This window comes from Stegastes partitus, unplaced genomic scaffold, assembly GCF_000690725.1.
Source record: "Stegastes partitus isolate 25-593 unplaced genomic scaffold, Stegastes_partitus-1.0.2 Scaffold578, whole genome shotgun sequence".
Taxonomy (NCBI): domain Eukaryota; kingdom Metazoa; phylum Chordata; class Actinopteri; family Pomacentridae; genus Stegastes; species Stegastes partitus.
Window position 1 is genome coordinate 120,002 of NW_007578309.1, and position 21,822 is coordinate 141,823.

The 21,822-nt window shown below is 40.7% G+C and overlaps 1 protein-coding gene and 5 non-coding genes across 6 annotated transcripts; 3 read left to right on the top strand and 3 right to left on the bottom strand.

Moving 5' to 3' along the window:
- Nucleotides 1-946: 946 nt before the first annotated feature.
- Nucleotides 947-1,019, top strand: trnav-cac (transfer RNA valine (anticodon CAC)). Its single transcript has one exon. It is a non-coding gene; the product is annotated as a tRNA-Val (tRNA).
- Nucleotides 1,020-1,217: 198 nt separating this feature from the next.
- Nucleotides 1,218-1,289, bottom strand: trnad-guc (transfer RNA aspartic acid (anticodon GUC)). The gene has a single exon. It is a non-coding gene; the product is annotated as a tRNA-Asp (tRNA).
- Nucleotides 1,290-1,806: 517 nt separating this feature from the next.
- On the bottom strand, nt 1,807-1,879 carry trnav-aac (transfer RNA valine (anticodon AAC)). The gene has a single exon. It is a non-coding gene; the product is annotated as a tRNA-Val (tRNA).
- Nucleotides 1,880-2,071: 192 nt separating this feature from the next.
- Nucleotides 2,072-2,144, top strand: trnav-cac (transfer RNA valine (anticodon CAC)). Its single transcript has one exon. It is a non-coding gene; the product is annotated as a tRNA-Val (tRNA).
- A 201-nt stretch (nt 2,145-2,345) lies between these two features.
- Nucleotides 2,346-2,417, bottom strand: trnad-guc (transfer RNA aspartic acid (anticodon GUC)). The gene has a single exon. It is a non-coding gene; the product is annotated as a tRNA-Asp (tRNA).
- An 859-nt stretch (nt 2,418-3,276) lies between these two features.
- rpl7l1 (ribosomal protein L7-like 1) lies at nt 3,277-9,075 on the top strand. The gene is made up of 6 exons (XM_008288861.1): nt 3,277-3,330; nt 4,360-4,468; nt 5,637-5,800; nt 6,889-7,026; nt 7,118-7,227; nt 8,312-9,075. Exons 1-6 carry the CDS (start codon nt 3,317-3,319, stop codon nt 8,518-8,520), a joined length of 744 nt encoding a protein of 247 aa, XP_008287083.1. The 5' UTR covers nt 3,277-3,316; the 3' UTR covers nt 8,521-9,075.
- The last annotated feature ends 12,747 nt before the right edge of the window (nt 9,076-21,822 follow it).

Consider the following 21,822-nt stretch of genomic DNA (forward strand, 5'->3'; position numbering starts at 1 on the left):
AGATGAAACCTCCACCGTTACTCCTTCACTGGTGCCTTCTTTTTCAACACCATAAGTCCCTCTGGAGGAGGCTGTTTTGGGTGGAAATGCTGGTTCAGTGTGGATGGAGGCTAAAATCCACTCATTTAACATTTTTCAATCTGCACTTCCCACAAGATGGAATCTGTACTGTGGCTGTCTCTTATCAGGATCTTATAGCAGTTATTGCTGTACGTGTTTTAAACGTTTTGCAGTAAAACATTGTCGGAGTGGCTCATAGCTATGTTGTCTGGGTGACTTCTCAGCAGCGCCCTGCATTCTGTTCAGCACAAGCTGCCACATCCATGGAGCTCAGTAAGGACTTTCTGTGTTTTAAGGTTAATAAAATGCTTCAAAGAAAAAATCAGCAGACAAGTTTGTGAAGCTCATAACACATCAGTAAACTAGTGAATGAAAAGTCTCCAGTTTGGTTTGACAGTGGAGGTGAATAAAGGTAAACAAGGAAAGTCTGATGTAAAAGAGTGAGACTGACCCGGCAGCTGCATGAACCTGCTGTGCTGGAATAAAAAGAGAAACACTCAGTGACTGTGAGCACACCAGCAGTTGAGGGTGAGCATTCAACGACAGAAAGTCGGTGGGTGTGTGGTCTTTGTGTGCGTGTCTGTCAGCAATGGCCTCAGTCTGTGTGTCTCAAAACACTGATGTTTCCTGATCAGAGCGATTAGTTTTGTTTCGGTAAATATGATCTTCTGCTGGGGGAGAGTTTATGGTGGAAATGAGTGGACTGTTGGAGGCAGGACAAGTAAAAAAGATTCAAGCATTAGAGATGGCGGCGCGTATTTTGCTTTCATCTCTCTTGACGACCTACTTCCCTTATGTATGCCTGGAGGTAAAAACGGTGGGACGGTGGGACAGTGGGACGATGTGCCCCCGTGCCAATCGATGGCCAGGAAAACCATCCGACGTGGTTCCCGTAGTGTAGTGGTTATCACGTTCGCCTCACACGCGAAAGGTCCCCGGTTCGAAACCGGGCGGAAACATCTTTATTCATCCACAATGATGCCGCTGAATAGGAACATCAAACACCTATGACAAACTCACTCAGTGGGCACAAGGAAACAGTGACAGGAGGAGGATCCAGCATCAGCAGGGACCGAGGCCCAAAACGTCACAATTGTGGTGCCGTTTTGCTTTTATCCTTCTTGGCGAACACACAGCAGCTGATAGAAAAGTCAACACTCCCCGTCGGGGAATCGAACCCCGGTCTTCCGCGTGACAGGCGGAGATACTGTCCACTATACTAACGAGGACTGCATGGACCTCTCTTTTTGTCATGTCATGCACCGGCTGACCCGGCCACGTGACTTGTGTGATGCTTAAGGCGCTTTGTTGAGCTCACTCCCCAAACAGTTTCACCGCCATTCATCCCACAGCTGGCAGCTTCACAACCGTTCACACCTGGAGGCATGCGAGTCCCTCCGTGTTTATGGGCCACCAGCTGTGTGTTTTGTGGGCTGAGAACAAATTGCTGGGACTCTCCGTCCTCAAAGACAGGCAGACCCAAAGAAGCTGCTCGGGTGAGATGTGAAAAGTTTTCTTTGACCAACAAGGGAGGCCCACTTACCTTCTTCTGCTGGAGCAGGTCAGCAGATGACGCAGCCAACGGGGGACTGCGTGACATCCTGCAGCACCCGGACATGTGCAGGGGTCCTGTTTGCGGACTTCAGCTCGGCGCGCAACACCGGCGTCCGCGGCAACAAACTCACCCAGCTTCGGCCGCAGAATACTTTGATGCTGTTACTCGGAGAAAACACAAACAACCCAGTGTGTTTCCGCCCGGTTTCGAACCGGGGACCTTTCGCGTGTTAGGCGAACGTGATGACCACTACACTACGGAAACTGCCTGCAACTCGTCAGGCACAGGTACGAACGACCAGAAATGAACAAATGATCAAAAAGTAAATGTGTGACACCCACTGACTATTCGAAATCATAATAACGACACCTACTTCCCTTATGTATGCCTGGAGGTAAAGACGGTGGGACGATGTGCGCCCGTGCCAATCAATGGCCAGGAAAGCCATCCGACGTGGTTTCCGTAGTGTAGTGGTTATCACGTTCGCCTCACACGCGAAAGGTCCCCGGTTCGAAACCGGGCGGAAACATCTTTATTCGTCCATAATGATGCTGACGCTGAATAGGAACATCAAACGCCTATGACAAACTCACTCAGTGGACACAAGGAAACAGTGACAGGAGGAGGGGCCAGCATCAGCAGGGACATCGGACCAAAGCGTCACAATTGTGGTGGCGTTTTGCTTTTATCTCTCTTGGTGAACACACAGCAGCTGATAGAAAAGTGAACCCTCCCCGTCGGGGAATCGAACCCCGGTCTTCCGCGTGACAGGCGGAGATACTGTCCACTATACTAACGAGGACTACATGGACAGCTGTTTTTTACATGTCAGAGTCGCCACGTGACTTGTGCGACGCTTAAGGCGCATTGTTGAGCTCACTCCCCAAACAGTCTCACCGCCATTAACGCCTTGAGTCATCACTCAGCTGGTAGTTTTACAACCAATATTCTACAACAATGTTGTAGGTCAAGATTCTATAATAATGTCGTAAGTCAAGATTCTGGAATGATGTCGTAGTTCAAAATTCTACAATGATGTCATAGGTCAAGATTCTTCAATAACGTCGTAGGTCAAGATTCTACAGTGTTACCGTAGGTCATGCTTCAATGTTGCCATAGGTCATGATTCTATGATGCTGTCATAACCCAATACTCCATGATGCCAATCAAAGGTAACCAAACCATCAATCCACAAAACATATTAAATTTCAGTATAACTCCATCAATTACTCGTCAAAACAGACTACTGACATGATAACAATGCCTTTTCAGCAGTCTTCGTCAGTATAGTGGACAGTATCTCCACCTGTCACGCAGGAGACCAGCATTTGATTACCTGATAGGGAGAGTTCGTCTTTTCACCAGCTGTTGAGTACTCACTGAGTGGATATTTCATATGCTGTTCAGTGTGTGGAAACCACATGCTCATGCTCATACTCATATCTGAAACATAGGTTATAAAGTGGAATCAATTTTGCCCGCTTTCCAACACCAGGGGAAAAAACACTTTGTCTTCCATATGCAAATGCCAACAATCATATCAAACCACGCCACAGAAGAAAATAATTATTACTTGACATAAATAACACGTACGTGTGTGTGGCCGGTGGGTGGCAGTGTGCGGCGCTGCACCGTCCACTTGGTCGAACACGTGGAGTACGACGTCATCCATGTGCGACGGTCGACGCCACAGATTTCAACATGGCTGAATCGGAGTAAGTATTGTTTTTTTTAATCATATCTAAGTCCATCCGAGGTCCCTCCTCGTATAATTTAATCACATTGAGTCTTTCCGAAAAATACACGCTGTACGAACTCGGTGAAGGCTGATATTTAGAGGGTCGATGGATTTAAAAGCATCTTGTAGGCGGTATAATTTCACATGGAGCCGAGTGACCAACAGCAAATAGCTAACGTAATAAAATATCGGTATTTGACTCTAGTTATTGTAAAATGAAATGTTTTTATGCAGCTGACAGCACCTCAGCTGTGTGTTTTTTAAGTTCTGTTTGGGTTACATTTCTACTGTCTGCTAATTTGACCTGTTAACAGCAAAGTTGCCAACCTGATGTTGTGTAGCTGATTTGTTCTCTTTGGAAACACATGACAGGTTATCTTTAACACGCCTGAACGACAATTTAAACTCCTGCATGGGAATGTTTCTGTTTTTTGTTTTTTTCCCCCTATTTTTATCGGTAAATAGATGTTAGTCAACTGCCCACAAGAAATTTTTCACCAGTTCAACTGCAGACAAGTTCTCAACCACTGAGTTAATCCACATTGTAGTCAGGTGTGATTGACAATGTTCAAATATTGTGAGCAGACATCGCTTTGAACAGTTACTTAAAAGGCCATCATAATGTGTATCTTTTTTGAAATTACACGGTGCCACAGAATTCCCACAACTCCCACCATTTGTCGCCTTAGAAATTGTTTAAGACAGCTCTGGATGGACGTGTCAAACAACTTAAACCTGCCATCCAAAATGACTGGAGGACAGGTTCTGACTGGGCGTCCATTCTGTTGGAGAGATGCTGTATCGTGGAGCAATACATATATATTCCCCTTTAATGAAAATGGATGGATGTTATATACGAAACTGTTACACGCTGTTTTCATTTCTTTGGCTGAGTATATACATGAAAATGTGCAGACCTCGCTCCGACAGCTTATAGATGAACTTGGTAAACAGTTTATCGAAAGTTGACCTCACTGACTTTGTTTCTGTATGCTTCTATTCCCAGATCGAAGAAGGTGATCAAGTTAGTTCCAGAGTATCTCCTGAAAAAGAGGAAACAGTACCAGGCTATTAAGGCTACACAAGCCAAGCTTGCACTGCTTGAGAAGAGAAAAGTAAGTAATGGTGGTTTTTGCATGGGTTTATTTAGCAGCGTGATTAGTCAGATACAGGAGAAAGCATCAGCTCTGCCCAGAGGGCTGTACTACAAAGCAAGATTAGTGGCTCTCTATTAACCTGGTAGATCGCCACGGTAACTAACACTGCACAGCTAACCTGCTCTGGAGGTGGTTCTGGTCAGAGTTTGACTTTCAAATAGGCTGTTAGAAATGTCTCCCTTTCACCAGTTCTTTACCAATTTGTGTACTTTATTCTCTGTCAGCAGAATTTCCTCTGTGTGAACACAATACATCTGCTAACCTGTGGAGCGGTACATTAGTAATTCCAATGAAAGAGGCCATGCAGTTATAGTGGGCAAACTGTGTGTGCATTGTCTTGAGAATCTACATGCATTTAGTTTGTGATGCAAGAAATGCATAGATATGTTTTTCTGCTTGATCCTAATCTGCATTACAAAGTGCACAATGTCTCTTTTGACTTTGCGGCACTTCTTGAGTATCATATTTCAATGTATGAAACATAAAGTTTAAGAGCGTTAATGTGCAGAAATAAGCAGCTGCATTGTGTGGTAAAATACAAATATTCAGTCAGTAAACTAACAGTCTTCTTCCAGCATTCCTTTCTTTCTTAATTTGCAGTAGCAGCGATTTTTACCATAATGCATTTTTTAAAATTCTTCATAGCCCTCTTTTGTTACAACTTGTTCCTCTTGACAGAAGTAGGCAGAGCACCATTAGTTTACTTTGTGTGGAAGAATACCGGATAGACATTAGCCTTGTGCTAAATCCGGCGTATTTACTGCAACCTGAGATTGTACGTTCATTAATACACACTGTCCCGTCCAAATAAACAAATGAAATAAAATAAATAAATAACATAAGAAGAGTAGAATTTTCCGTCACACAGAAGTGCACAAAGAGCCTTATGGGGAAAAACTTGTTTAACAAAAAAGCTGATAACACCATTGTGACACTTATTTTATCTCTCATTTAAGTTTTAGTGAACACGCAGACAGCCTGACTACGTTCAACTTGCTCCACAGTGCATCCATCTGGAATTAACCTTAAGCTTAACCTTAGATGTAGACTTGATGAGAAGTTAATACACTATCGATATTTTTTTGTACTGCTCTTTATTTACATGTATATCTCTGTATTATTGCAGGTATCAAAAGGCAAACCAATACAATTCAAGCGCTTGGAAGATTTTTTGAAAGACAGTCACAGGAAGCATCGTGATGATATTCGCATCCGCAGAGCTGATCTCAGACCCCCTGCCCCCATGCCTCCTGAAAAGCACAGACTGGCCTTCGTCGTCCGCATCAGGGAGTGAGTACTGTTGTATGTTTTTTTTAGTAGTTGAATGTACGAATCCTGAATATTAGCTTAGATACTTGAAAGTGAAGCATGTTTAATAGTGACTTGTGAAAAGCAATCTGTCATAAGTCACAAGCCCACTCTATCCTCTTGGTGTCTTACACCACCAGCCATGTTTTCATGATGTATTTTTTTGTATGCATCATGAATGCTGCATAGGAAAAAATAATGGGAACTTCCTCTATATTACAAACAAGGTTTTACGCTTGCTTGAAGGGGTTTTCGTCTTTTTCAAAGAACACTCATGGCGCTTCATGGGTGGTGGAAACGGCCGTTTAAAGTTCTGACATAGCGAAAATTGAACTCACATAAGTGATCAGCGGTTTTTAGTTTCTTTTGTTGTTTTTATCTCTGAACAGAGTGAAACACTAAAGAACAATTGGAACCTTTTTCAGAAAATTCCTGAAGACTTCTATTTACTTTTCTGTTAAAGATGACTGAAGTTGTGTTTGTTTCTTTTTCAAACAACTGGTTTTGGTTTTTGGCTCCGTCTACTGTGTCTGACAACAGCCATGTTATTCACTCCAATGTAGTTAATAAAAACAAGACTAATTTACTTCTTTGTTTTGTTTTGTTTTTTGGTGGCTTTTCATAAGTTAGTTTTAGATTTGCTTGACAGTGATACAAAAACATAGCTACTGTCTACAGAGAAGGTGCCCAGTGAGCTGTAGGTCCCCTGTGTTTAGACGCGGTCAGAACAATCACTGTAGTTGAACACTTAGAAAAACAGATGTATTAGACTACACTCACATTTACAGGTGTATTACACAGACTATTGCTGCCTTTGTAGACAAGAGGGCTGATTGAAATAAGAGTGTATCTATTCTATCAGGCACGCATGAGACAGACGAGGCCCTTGTTACACATCATACCTGTTTCCCTCTTCACATTTTCAGTCTCTCTGCGCTGACTCAAATGTTGGCAGATCATTAAAGACTGAGCTGCCCACCCTGTTTGGCTTTGTGTTTTGGCTCTAAGTACACTGTTGGTAGATGAATACCATTCTACTTTGTTAAAATTCAACATTCCTCTCCTGTTAGGATTAAAGGTGTCAGCCTTAAGGTGATGAAGGTAATCCAGATGTTTAGACTGAGGAAGATCTTCAGCGGCTCCTTTGTCAAGATTAACAAGACCTCGACCGCCATGATGAAGATGGTGGAGCCCTACGTGGCCTGGGGGTGAGTCATCCGGACTGTTTTGCTGTAAAACTTAATCTTGGTTTTCATTTTTGGTGTTGCATATTAAAACGCTTGGTAATCTTCTCAACAGCTTTCCCAACTTGAAGTCTGTACGTGAGCTCATCCTGAAGAGAGGCCAGGCCAGGGTAGGGAAGAGAGGTGTTCCTCTGACAGACAACACCTTCATTGAGCAGCACATGGGTAAGTCACGTCCACTGTTGGTTCAACCAGCACGGAATGATAGCAGGACAAACCACCAGCACTAGTGTCAGGCTTAAGTGTTGACAAAGGTCCCTTCAGTGGTATTAATCATGACAGATGAAGGTTTATTTAAGGCAAGAACATCATCCTGTCCTTGTTAAGAATATATTTGGGGTTGTTAATTAAAAAGATTGTCATTATGGGGATCTGTATTTCCGACTTTTCAGCTTACAGTCAGTTCCCTCTTTTCACTTAAGGCATGTAAACTAGCAAGTAAATTGAGGTTAAACACACTTTGGCAATGAATGAAATAAATGTTGCTTGTGTTCAGCTGTGACACCCACTGAGTGGAGATGGCATACATAATAAAGATGATGCAAAGTGTTCTCTCACTTTAACATTTGTGAAACTTGGCTTTAACAGCTTACATTTGTAGCTCTGGATAGTTTGAACTTCAACACCTTCAGTCTGTTTTTTAGACATTTTGAAGACAGATAGTAGCATAGTGATGGGATCAGTGCCCGAAACCTCTCCCCTGCTATAGATTTATATAAATCTAAAAATGAACTGTGAATGCAAATTTATTCAATTTGGGCCTTAGTGATTAATACACAGTTTACTGCATCGTGACTTTTATCTTTATAGAGACTGCAAAGTGGGAAAATATATTAAATAGCCATGACTGACTTTAAAAAAAAACAAAAAAAAAACAGGTTCTGTTTTATTCAAGACTGATGCAGGTGAAAATGCTGAAAAATGACGAATGTCATTTTGACACATCCCCTAAAACAGTATCAAAGTTTCCCCAGCACAGTAGAGCATGAGCAAATAGTTCTTACTTTTGTAAATGAAAATGAGTGGGCTGTCTGTGCATTTAGCATAAATATGAGTCCAGATTCTCCTGGAGTCAACTTAGCCTCTTCGTAGCCACATCTTCATTAACACCTAAAGATGTACATTTACAGCTTATTTCTCCTGTGTTGCTCCTTTTCTTCAAATTTTCTACCATCTATTGTCGTGCACAAAATCTTTCTATGCTGTCTGCCTCCTTCCCATCACTCACCTCCCTCCTCTTGTTCCTCAGGTAAACACGGCATCATCTGTTTGGAGGACTTGATCCACGAGATCTACTCGGTTGGTAAGAACTTCCGGGCCGCCAACAACTTCCTGCTGCCTTTCAAGCTGTCGGTGGCTCGTCACGCTGCCAGGGACAAAGCTGGGCTCCTGAAGGACCTGGGAAACCCCGGCTTCCGCGGTACAGACATTAACTCTATCATCAGAAAACTGAACTGAGGGGAAACCCGTACAAGATGGACACTCGGCACCAGCTTCAAGGATGCTGTATTTGTTGAGGTGCAAATGCCAATTTTCTTTTGGGCAGAGAAGCTCATCGGTTTCACCCAGTTGTGATTATATTACATTTATCTATACACCCGTTTTTTGGTTACACTTGCACCTCGCTGGGAGACGACACAGATGGAGGCTCTTGCCTTCGCCATGTTTGAGTTCTACACTCATGTATGAATAACATCACATAGTGCCCCTGAACACGGATGGATTGAAGCAGCGGTGCTCTTCGGTGGAAATGTAATAAAATTTTTATGAAATGTAAAATATTGTACTTACTACACATACGGCAACATTCCTCAGATTGTCAGAGGAATTAATACTTGCTAGGACAGTAATTAAATATAGAGGGCAGCCCGCCTACAATATTTTTATTTACTGCATTTGGTAGTTTTCAGTGTGAAAAGGTGTGAAGTCTGTGAAATGTGCTCCACACTGATTAATGATTCACTGTTTATACAGTTTGTTTTACAATTAAAAAAAAAACTATCATAATGACAATGAGAGCCTGTCTGTTGATAGAACCTGCAGAGGATGAAGGCACTGTGCTGAAGATGTCATTCCACTGGACACATTCAGGGTTTTTCCTGGTTCTGCGTTGGCATTTGAGGGGGATGACTGCCCATGACAGTGACAGATCTGTGTGCGGTAAAGACAGTAGTCTGTTACCTCATGTGACATGAATCTGTGTATTTTCCTGGTCATTCTTGTCACCGTATGAACAAAATTGTATTTTAGGCTTTGGTAAATGAAACTTCAATTGACAACATTCAAGGTTCAAGAGTTTCTATTTGTCACATGTGACTCAAGGCTGAGCAATAACAAGACAAGAACATTCTTAAACTGAAAAATAGAAAAAGTCACTCAAACAATGATTTAGAGATCATGATGCTGAAGTGCAGTGTACTTTCATTCTTGGTTTTTATCGTTTTGTTGCCGGTGATTTTCCTTTGGCACTGGTTAAAATCCCTTTGGAGGGAATGTAAAACCTCTTTGCGGGGTGCCAAAAACTCTGCCCTGGTGTTGATAATTTAACTCTAAACTGGTTGAATAGTTTCAGTTTACACAACAATATTGGCAATCCCGCAATGCACAGATTCTGAACATAGAACACAGATGGTTTGAGAAAGGAGTAAAGGAAGCCGTCTCTAACCACGTGTCGGGTACTTTGAATGAAGTCTTGATGTCCCTCACCTGTCAGTTTTACCACCATTTGAGGAATATGAAACTTTTGCCCGTAACCAGTAATGAGCCAAGTGATGTGGGGGTGAGAATAAATACCCTGGATTCCCCATCAGTCATTTAGAATTGAAAAAACTTTCTAGTTGAGAGATGACGCCTTTTCAAGAACAAAATGAGAAGTGCGGTTGCCTTCAAAAGAAGCACTTAGGATTACAATATTGGCCAGTATTTGTTTTGTTTTGTTCTTTAGAAAGAACTTGCCTCTGAAGTGTTAGATTTTGTTCTTGCTCTATTTCTAGCAGGTTGCACAGAAGCAGCCCCAGTTACTAGTTTAAAGATTATTTTTAAAATTTGATGCCATGGGATTAAATAGGTCTGCAGGAATGATACTGTATGTAGTACGTGTTTCCTCCTGCCTCTTCCCATCCCTGTGGTGTTACACTGGTGCCACTATTAATTCAACAAGACACATGAGTCACCAGCCGGAGGAGGGGGAAAGAGATGTGGCTGGATGTGCAGCTGCGCTCTCACCAATGCGCACTGGGAGAAATGGAGGATGGTGTCGTGACCGCTGCATGAACACCACTGATGGGTTTTTGTTTTTTTTTCTCCAAACTGGAGGTAAATGTGTGTCATTGGGCCGATGGATGCAGCGGAGGAGACAACATGTACTCACACACCTGCTGTCGACGTAGAGACGAACAGGTAAGATGCAGACAGTTGTTGTGCATGCGGGGGTGAGCGAGGTTTAATGTCTCCACATCTGTCAAAATAGATGATAAAAATCAATCAGCGGGCATTGCCATGGTGATTAATTACCACGATGACGATTTTTCCTGCAGCCTTGCGTCATGATACACACTGAACCGGGTGTTGTACAAAACACACACAATATACATATATATATACATACATACAATAATAATAACAACTGAAATGATGTTGACACGTATACAGCTTCCGTGTCACTTTAAAATTCAGTCGTTCCCAATGGAAATCCTGCGATCACAAATCAATAAACCTATTAAATTTATTTCAGGCCGCCAAAGCACGTGGTGTGTTGCCTTCAGGGATGTCGGGATGATTGCACTTGTGATAAAGCTTGGGGAAGGGTAACGAATGAATGACATTGCGCTTAGAAGCAAGTGTCACATAAAAGCAAACCTTTCACGCTGGAATTACCACTAAAAGCTACTATGCAGTGATTAGCGTTTTGAATTAATGCGACTTGTCTTTTCTACCTAAATCTAATCAAATCTACTTCTCCTAACGATCTTTCAATTAAATAAATCAAATTTAAAGGGCTATCTAAGTGCTTTCTACCAACACGACAAAGCAAACGCATCGTTATGGTGATTTTATAGCACCTGAACGCAGTAGAATACGTTACGTATTCACCGGTGATTGGAGTGAATGTGTAATTTACGAGCTGCACCTGAAGGCATCTGGTGTCAAGGAGAATGGGCGGTCCGTAACGACTGAAGCTACAAACAGATGCGAGTTATCCACCGGAGCGGCGGTGTTTTTGGCAGCGAAGAGCAGCAGTTAAAGGTAGGCATGTGGTGCCAGTGACTGAATAAAAACTGTATTGCTACGAGAAAGAAAGAAAAAAAAACCAAAGGCTGAAAATGTTCCGTCGCCGCGGCGGGCTTGGAGGTTGCCGGGTATCAGATTAGTTGGTGCACGCGGCGGCAGCAGAAAGTTGGTATGATTGGGCAACGGGACCATGTGGACGAAGAGTTCAATATCACATTAGTCGGAGTGCGTGTGGTCTGTCTAGTTGCTGTTCCTTGAGGTTGTGGCAACATTTATTACGGCTGTGTTGGCAAGAGAGCAACTGGGCAATGTCGCGTCTTGTTACGCTAACACCAAGTTAGCAAAGGTAAGCCGGTTTGGCTAGCTCACGCGCCGAAATGAATGACAGCGCGTGGGCAATTAGCCAGATATGGCAGCAATCATTAGTTTTTGGCAAAACTAAACTGTCACATAATCAGAGGCATACATTTCTCTTCAATATTGATCTTCATATTAAGCTGGGGCCGTCAAACTCTACATTTTGTGCATTCAGGTGCATTTTTTTTGGCATTCCTGCATCAGTCTATGGTGGTGCTGCAGCATATAATCGATTAGTTGTCAGCTGTGAAATTACTTCCCAACTAATTTTGGAGGGAAAAAAGTCTAAATTCTCGGATCCTCTGATTATTATTATTTTTAAATTAGGCATGCACGTTTTCAACAGTTTTCGGAAGTGGTAGTCAAACTTATACCAGAACAGCTCTGCGCTGTCTCGTCTTGTTGAACTAACAACAAGTTGGCAGATGTAAGCCTGATTGGCCAGCTAATACACAGCAATGAATGACAGCGCCTGGGTAATTAGCCAGATAAGTCAGCAATCACATTGTTTTTAAGCAAAACTAAACTGTCAAATAATCAGGGGCATACATTTTGTTTGAAGACTGACCCTCTCATTAATAGAATAGAATAGAAAAATACTTTATTTATACCAGTCTGGGAAATTACTGAAGCTGCTTAAGCTGGGGGTTTCTGTAGTGGAAATTTATTTCCTGCATTCAGGTACATTTTTTTTTTTTTGCCATTTCTGCATCAGTTTATGATGGTGTTGTAGCAAATTATCAATTGTCAGCTGTGAAATTACTTGTCAACTAATTTTGAAGGAAAAAAGTCTAAATTCTCTGATAACTGTGTCTTAAATGTGAATATTTTCTGTTTTTTCTCCACTATAACAGTATTCTCATAGAACCTGACATGTAGTGGTGTATAGAATGGTCTGACTGCACCACCGTTTATTATGATAAGGTGAGGAAAGGCTCTGGCATGTATTTCATATTTCAAGTTTAATTAGGCATGCAGATATCAAACAATTTTCCATAACTAATAGTCAAACTGATAATGGAACAGCTTTGCCATGTATTGCACCAAGTTAGCAAAGGTAAGCTGGTTTAGTTAGCTCATACACCAGAATTAGTGTTGAAAATTAGCTAAATATATCGGAGTTCTTTTAAAAAAAACTCATGAGTCACAAAGTCAAGGGCATAGATCTCATTTCAACATTGACCCCATTAAGTTGGGGGTCTTTCTTTGATAGTAGTGCTGCAACAATTAATTCATTTATTGTCAACTTCCAAGTCAAGCGCCAACTTTTTAATAATCACCTAATCAGTTTGTGTATTTTTATAATCGAAAAAAAAGGAAAAATTATTTGATTTCGGCTACTTAAATGTCAACATTTTCAAGGCGATTTTCCTCCTTTATGACAGTGGTCTCAGATAGTCCGACCTTTCTCGGGCGCTGTGTAGAATGATCGGACTGCACCTCATTAGTATTCTGCAGTATGGGGGGGAAGCCTCTGGTGCGTTGGTATTACAATTTAGTTAGTAATAACAAGGTGCTATAGCTAATGTGCAGTATGTTAGTGTATTTTTAATTAGGTTATGAACTGCAATTAAGTGACTAACAAATCATTAATATCCTTAAGCCAATCATAATCGTCCTGGAGTTGCTAGGAACAGGATGCTGTGGCAGTGGTTGCTCAAAATAGGGATGTGGGGAATTGTTTCAGTGGAACATTCGCTTGCAGGGAGGTGGGAACTGTTATTAAAATGACTAATTCACCAAGGACACCTAACAGGGCAGCCTTACTGCACTATTCAAACCCTTCACCAAAATTTTCAGCATGTACAGTGCTGCTCAGGGGATTAGATTAGATTAAACCTTTATTGATCCCACAACGGGGAAGTTTTCAGTGTTACAGCAGCAGATAGAAAAAAAAACACAGTACAGGGGGAAAAATGCAGTTGTTCCTGATATTGAGGGAAATATGTCCCCTGCATCCTCCTTGAAATCTACATCTATGCATAAATTAATGGTAGTGACCGTAATTAGAGGGGAAATCACGTGACATTTTAGCTAAAACATACATTTCAAAGCGTTAACTACAAGCATTACATTCTTATCCTGTTACGCTAAAGCCAATATTTACCTCTTTTTCAAACTGTCAGACTGCACTTAACCGTTAGGACGAGCCTGACTGACAACTATATGGACTAAACGCTGGCTGGGTGTCTATTAAAGCAGTCTTTTATTATTCAAATAAAATTGTTCTAATTTGAGTATAAAATATTTGCATTGCTGCTGCTTATAAGTGTAAATTGTCCAACTCACAGCCTTAATATACACCGAGGGCAGCAAAGAATACTGATATTTTTATAAGCAAATTCAAGATGTACCGTTTAAGTTGGTTTTATTTATTTAACTTATTATGCATTTATCTATTGTACATATTGGTTAATTTCTTCTATCTCCTAAGCACTTGCGTTTTCTGTTATTTCCTAATTTTGGATTTTGTAACGTGTCCTGCCTCGAGTGTTTCCTCATTGCATTTATTTATAAAGGTCTTTCCTCAGTTCCTCTGTTTTTATGAGTCCTTCATTTAAAACCTCATGTTTTTGGGGGGAATGGAGGGATTTTTAAAAATTATATTTTCTTTTGTTCTGTAAAGCACTGTGTTTCATTTTATTTGTATGAAAGTTAGTTCTAATTGAACTAAAATTGTATAATTAAGCCTTGTCATATCATGTTGCTGCAGCATAAAGAGCACTAGTATTCAAAGTATGCCTCGGTGATTGCGAGAGATTTCATTAGATGATGGAAATTTGGCCAGTTTGAAAGATTTTCCTTTACCGTTGTACCTCTAATATATGTGGTGATGTCTGAAGCATGTTTGCTATTTACTGGCTTCCTGTCTGTTTAGGGATTAACATAAATAGATGGAAAAGTGAAGACATTTGTATTCATTGCTTTGGATGGGGTAAAACATTGAGCAAACAGAAGGCTCGGCTCAAAGTCTCTCACAGCGCCTCATTGTAAAGGCTGTGTTGACTTGAAAGTTGGATGACATTTGATTTTATTGCACTCTGATCAGTGTCGCACACAAAAAAAAAACCCTCGGACATCAGTGACTGCTTTTCCCCATCATGAATCGAGATATATAGTATTGTACACAGGAAATCAATTTCAGGGTATGTGATCCCATTTGTGGCTTATAGATTTTGAATAGATGTAAATGCAGTTTATCTGGCTGACCCTGGTAAACACATTTCAATCTTCCCACTCTAAAGTTTATAAATCTTCCTTTTATTGTTTAAAGTGAGGCAAGCTCTCAATAGTAATGATCGTATATTCTACCGACTAATCATTAAACAGAAAGTTTCAACCAAATGACATTCTCATCCAGCATTGTCTGATATGTTACCATTTATCACAGAAGACGAACACAACGCTCGGGTCATGTTTTGTACAATTTTATGGGTCATTAATGCAACAACACTTGTTTAAGTCTTTTTCAAAGCTACGACAGCACGTTAATCAGTGATGATAGTTTTCTATTATGTACGAGTAGCTCTTTATCTTTTGTTGCGTACAAAAACAAACTGTGATGCCTCCAGTTTTTGTTGTACCTATTGCCTTACTGTCTATGCTGACGGTAACTGGTTTACTAAACAGGCCAGGTTTCAGCTGAAGGCTTAATGATTACTCAAATTATTGGCCTTTTTAGAGCGGCTGAGATACTGAGCCTTTGGTCGCACAAATTCCAAAGACGATGACAGTCGACCAGCTGCACAAGCGTGTGAGCGTGCAGCTAATATACACGTGTTTTATTTACTCTGTAGCATGCATGAGGCACACCCCACAGGCTACTGCGTGTTGCGGTTATCTTGAACTATTGTTTGTTTCACTGGCATGTAAAATGATGCCTTTCATTCCATAAAATAGAGAGATCATGTCAGGGCACATTTTTGCATTCTGTAATAACCTCCTCAATCAAAGTGATATTCAAGGCAATTTCAACCCCCTACTGTTCCCCCTCATGGCTGTGTGTTCCACCATATGGATTAGACAAAGACCTGGTTCAGTAGAAAAGCTAAGGGAAGCTGTACCAAAACAACCAGTTAGTCTTCATCCCATTTTCTCTTATGAAACTAAAAAGTATTGTTTAAAGTACAAGCATCACCTTTGTGTTACTTGTTCAAGTAAGTATTTATTATAATTTTTTTTACCACCATTTTAGTCTATTTTAACATCTACTGACTGATTGTCACAATGGATTGTTATAAAATATGATACACTTACTCTTGTCCTCCTCAGGATGAAATAAGTGATAGATAAATTAGAATTACTTTGATGTTCCCTGGTGTTTTCCTCTGCCGCCATCACAAAGTCCAAATTTCAGTTTGTCCATTACTCTGGTGCATGACTACATTTTGAAAGCGTGTAGTACTCATTTTTGCTAACTTACTTTTTTTCAAGACATATTGTTGAGCGTGGTCAACACTATGTCTGCTAAATATCTATAAGTTAACACTGCCGTTGCCATATATGTCACACAGACAACTATGGGCTTCACAAAGTATTACTGAAACTGCACTTTTTACAATAAACAATGACTAGGAGTTGAGTTGATTAAGCAGATTCACATGATATGAGTCAGATGATTTACATCTTTTGTTCATTTAGTTATTTGTAGTATAGGTTTATTTTATAAATGGTTCAATTTAAAATCACCACATAGGCTAGATAACTCCAAACCCTCCTCTGGCTCTGGCTGGCTTCTCGTATCTCTGTGGAAATCCCTCATTTAGCTGTCAAGGACTACAAGCAGACATTGCTTGTATTTCCCTGGTTTGTCCCTTTTTTGATTCCGGTTAATATTCAGTTTGAGTGCCCACACACTGAGTGCATTAACTGCAGTGTTTGTCCTGGGTGCTGGCCTCTGATTGTCCGATGGGGAAATGTGTGCATTGCTTTGAACTACCTTGATGCTATTTTTAACAGCCTCATTCAGGAGTCCATCCTGTGCAGCTGCAAACCTTCCCAGGTTCACCATGTAGCAGCATGTTTGCTTCCCCCCTCCCCACCATTTACACATAAGACGGGGGTGTGGGGATAACGGCACCGATGAAACCAGCAAAGCTCAGACTACGTCATGTCATGTGCAGTCATTGTCCCTGTGTTGCCAGGCAACCACGGCCTCCCTGACCTCCTTGTGTGATGTTTTGTGATGCTCGTGATGACACCGCTGCCGCCTAAAGCACACATACACATAAACAGAGCGTAGCTAAATATAAAATACAAGCAGTGTTAACTTTTTTGTGCGTTTTTGTTTAAAATACTTGTATATTTGTACACCGACATCTGGGAGAAACTGCACTTTGATCCTCTGTCTGTTGTATGATTATGGTAGGATTGACAATACAGTTGACTTTGTACACACATAGTGCTGCACTTTGTAATTAATTGTGTGTTTGTTGTTGTTTATTTCAGAGAGATGTAGTTAAGTGGAAGTTGAAAAGTTTGAGAAAGAAATCAGGAAGATTAGTTATCAATCAAAATAAGTAATGGGGATCAACCAATACAGCTTTTTTTTTTTTTTTTTTTTTGGAGCTCATACCGATACCAATCAATGGTACAACGGATAACTAAAAGTTGCAACCGATGTACATTAAATGATATTAACAGAATGTGATAGCACAAAACCTGTCATTCATAACAAGATTACTTCATTATTAATTAATATTTTAACTAAATATGAACAGTCAAATTGAAGTCTTCTACACTTATGTCTTTCTCTATTTAATCACTTTTGTTCCTGAAGGCCCTAATCTTTAAGCATTATTTTGTTTTGTTTTTCAGACACTGTTTCAAGGTAATTCGCGGCTTCCTTCTAACTTAGCCGCTAGCCATTAAGGTAACCTTAGCCTCTGTGAAAGTAGCTAGTGTCCTGATTTGTGAAAATGGCTATGCTTCTGAGTTTTTGCAGCATTTCTCTGCTAGACAGACGAGTCTGTCAGTTAGAGCAGAGCGTTAAAGTTATCTTAATTTGGAAAGATGCTACAGGTACTCCAGATAGTCTTGGCTGCAAGCCTCTTAGTGGTAGCTTTAGCCTAGTACTGTCAGCAAGACGTTATATTCAGTGTAAGGGGGGAAACTGAACATGCTTGTGAAAGATTGAAGTGTTTATTACAGCTTCAGCAACATTTGCTGCCTCTTCTTTGAAACATTGCTCCATAAATTTGCTGGAGCTGCTCCTTTGCAAATGTGCTATTCTGTCCCTGTCTGTAAACAGTAGCTTTCGGTGTTGATTGACTCGTACTTGTGGCGTGCAACCAATCAGATGGCGCTGATTTTAAACTGAGTGATTACAGAGAGAAAAAAAGCAAGCTTCATCAGAGCCAAAGTAGTACATTAAATTATTTTTTATCAGTAATCTTCTAATAAAAATAAAAATGACGATTTTGGCCCCGACAATCAGCCAGGCTGATAATCAGTCAATCCCTAATGAGTAATCAGCATAAGTGGATAGAGAGTTATGACCTGCAGTAATTAGTGATATTTCAACTTAACCATATATGTGCCAAGACCACCCTGTATTGTGTCTGTGTTGTGTCGTTGAAAGAAACAGCACCTCTAGTGAAACAGGCTTCTGCCAACTAGTGCAGAAGCAAATTGCTTGCTGTGAGCCATGTTCCTTTATAATGAACATTCCAAAGTATTGCCTATTGCAGCAAGCCATTAACTGTACACGACTCAGCTTGGAGTAGCCTGTGGGGTTGATGTTAAGTATCCTGTTACAGGCAACATAAAGTGAATGCTCTGAGGCCCACGCAGTATCATAACGGACAGATCCAAGCTGTACTACTACTACTGTAGTATGGGAATAGCCTGTCCTTTAGCAGACTGGAGGATTAGTGTGTGTTGTAAATCTGCACCATTTTAGTGTCTGTGCTGAAAAGGTCACTTTGCTTTTGTTGAGTTGCTGTGAGGTCTGTGAGAAAGACTGTCCATGCTTGTGAGGGAAAATTGCATTTCCTGAAATTCTAACGGCTCTGTCAGCTTTGCAAGCTGGGAGATAGATTAAAAAAACAAAAAAAACCTACAAAAGTACCTAACTGCCCAAACCAGCCAGTGCAGGAACAGTGAAACAATCACATGTATTCTGTAAAATACACTCAACTGAGTCATTGAGGAACAAGCAGAGATGGCAGTTAAGGAAGGTGTTGTTGTCATTTTCTGGAAAACTTTTATTTTATTCAAAATTTTTGTATTTGCAGTTGATTTGTTTCATAGTGTATTCATACTACATACTCATTTTACACTATCAGTAAATTTGGCTTTACGTTTTCAGATTGCTGCTGCCTACTCAAGGTGTTCTGTAATTGCTCAAACTGTCCTAAAATGGAAAGCATTCTGGCACATCTTGAATTTGTCATTTTAAGAAGCTTTATTTGACTGATTTCCACAGGCCCCAAACCACAAAGCTGCCAGGCTTTTGGTTTCAATCAAGTGCCCTTTGTAACTTGTTGGTCTATTTTTTCCCCCCAATAATACTTTTTGCATGGTATGTTACCAAAAAGGGTTTTATTAGCTCAGCCCAGCAGTGCAGCAAAGGGCTGACAGGTCCAATCATGTAACTCTCAACAGGAACAAAGACTTCCATGAGGCAGCAGACCAACATGCTCACTTCTGAAAGGCTAAATTAACATGAACTGTAGCAAATGTTTAGTTGTCTTAAACAGTGCAAAATGTTTTTTTTGTAGCATGTCATGAGCTGCAGTGTATCTGCAGAAGAAAGATGAGCTAACAGTGGATGTATATCATGAAAGACATTGCCACTGAAGGCATTCTGTGTACCGACTTTACCATTAAAGAGCTTCATCACAGCTGTTGTAGGACCTGTGTGATCAGTGCTTTTGAATGGAACCATTTTCACTGGCAGTTGCTTCTGTTCTCAACCTGTCATGGTCGCATAGATTAGAAGCAATGAGCCTTCGTGATAAAAGTGGGATTTAACAGGGTCATATGTCCAAATGGCTCGCGTTTGATCAAACCCCACACAGAGTATCACACGGACAGGCCCGTCGGTACAAAACACCGCTGATGTTTGACGAACACAAACGTAATCTCACGCTCACCATCACACACATGCAAATCTTTGCAGTGTTTTTCTTTGGTCACCACAGAGACAAAGTTTTCTAACTGGTATAAGTTGCCAAAATGGCAACAACCAAGGGCTCCAGCTATAAAAAACAAAGTCAGTGCCTAGATCTTGTGCTTCTTGTCATTTGAAGCAGTTGCCCTTCAGTTGCCATTTAAAGTTGCCAGCATATGAGGATGGCTCAAGTGGCCTCTCTGAAGAGTAGCTCAACAGTTGTCCATGTGAAAGCAATGCTTGTGTGAGAGCAGAGCATGATCCTGCCCAGACTTCTTTACATTGGCATTCCAGCAAGGAATGTTGTGACGAATAAAAATGTTTAGCTAGAAATGTGGCACAGTAATTTTTTTCTTGAACCAGTGTTTTGATACTTTACACATACGTTGTTGTTGTGGCAATACACATGACTGTATCTACTCCTCCACCTCCCTTCTCGCCACTCTTTGGTCTGACATTGTACCCTCACCTCTCTGCAGTCGGCTGCCCTTTGGCTCTTCCTTGTAATAAAGTGTGCGGGATACTCCACAACACACTGTGAAAAAGCAGGTTGTGAAAGAGAGGATGGTTTAATGTGTACCGGTATATTGGAGTTGTTTTCAGCTGAGCACAGCATGTTGTCCAAAAAACTGTAAAAGAATACGGTTGTATGTCTTTTGTTAAAACATAACAAGAGATTGGCTTTTGTTTGCTTCAAAGGATCAGTATCTAAAAGAATAAGGGTGCCATGTTTGGAAAAGATTGTGTATGTATTGAATAGTTTTTAACAACATTGTGACAGGTCATTTTTCTCATGTGCTTCGTAGGTGTGTTGTTGTTTTGCTGAATTTCTACCTCTTGTCTCCACAGTGCTCATGTTGGGAGGTTGTGACCTGGTAGGACTCTCCCCTCCGTTAAGCCTTAAGTCTGAGCGGCCAGTGTGCGTCAGCCAGCAGCAGCAGCTCCGTCTCAGTAAGTCCTTCACTGTTTTTCTTTGTAGCTTTTTCTGTCATATCTAGACGATTGCAATTGTTTTCCAACTTTGGTTATGCATTTAGTAACATGGTGATGATTTGTCCAGCTGTAATTCAGATGCAAACCTAATGCTGTCCTAATTGTTATTGACGAGATGGGGCGGTAAAGTGTGTTTAGTGAAAATGCACACATGACAGGGTGTAATAAAACAGAAGGAAAGGTGCTTCTAAACCTGTTAAGCTTCTGTTTTTCTTGAAAAAACGAAGTTATGCATTAAACGTGATGTAGCTGCTTTAACAGAAAATGAAGAAAAAATAGTATTTGTAAAACATTTTTTTGTCAAATTCTCGTGCTTCTTTTGTTATAGTACCATCAAAGTCTTGTTTTAGACCAGACATACGTTTTTAAGTTAGTCTTAAATTCCTCACATTCTTGATTCCTTTTGTGCAACCATTCTGTTACATATTCACATGGTGTCTAATCTCTGTCCCCTTTGAATGCTCTCACTCTCTCTTTCAGTTCATTACAGCTTTTTATCCAAATCGCATCATAAGTCATCTCACGACAAGACCTCACTATGTGATATTCCAGATAGAAACCCAACACATCTATTAATTCCCTTTGAGCAACATTGTGGAAGGAAAAAAAGCTCACTTTTAACACAAATAAACCTCTGGCAGAACCAGGTTTAGGGAGGGTGGGCATCTGCCTCAACCTGCTGGGTTGAGAGTAGAACAGAGGGTAAAAAAAAAAAAAAGAAGTCACAATCTAACTTGTCTGACATTTTCTCAGATTTTTCTGTGGCTCATATTAAGGTTGACCATACTCATCCTTGATTTCATGTATTGTGCAGTAATTACATTTAGAAATATACCTTCACCTGAACACCATCTGTTATGATGGAGAGTGAAAGAAAACCAGTTTGTAAGTAAGCCAAGCAGCAAAATAAGAGGTTAAAGTGATGAAATGATTAACACTTACAGCTTCTGCTGAATAGTAATAATTGTGTAATAGTAGCAATATCGATTGGTAAATAATTATTTTTTTTAAGTCAGCTTGTCCTTACCGCTTTATATGTACTCTGTCCTCCTGTTTCTATTTACATT

Coding starts and splice junctions, on each gene's coding strand:
- rpl7l1 (XM_008288861.1), top strand. Junction 7,027..7,117: donor GAGCCCTACGTGGCCTGGGG/GTGAGTCATCCG, acceptor TCTTCTCAACAG/CTTTCCCAACTTGAAGTCTG. Junction 7,228..8,311: donor CTTCATTGAGCAGCACATGG/GTAAGTCACGTC, acceptor CTTGTTCCTCAG/GTAAACACGGCATCATCTGT.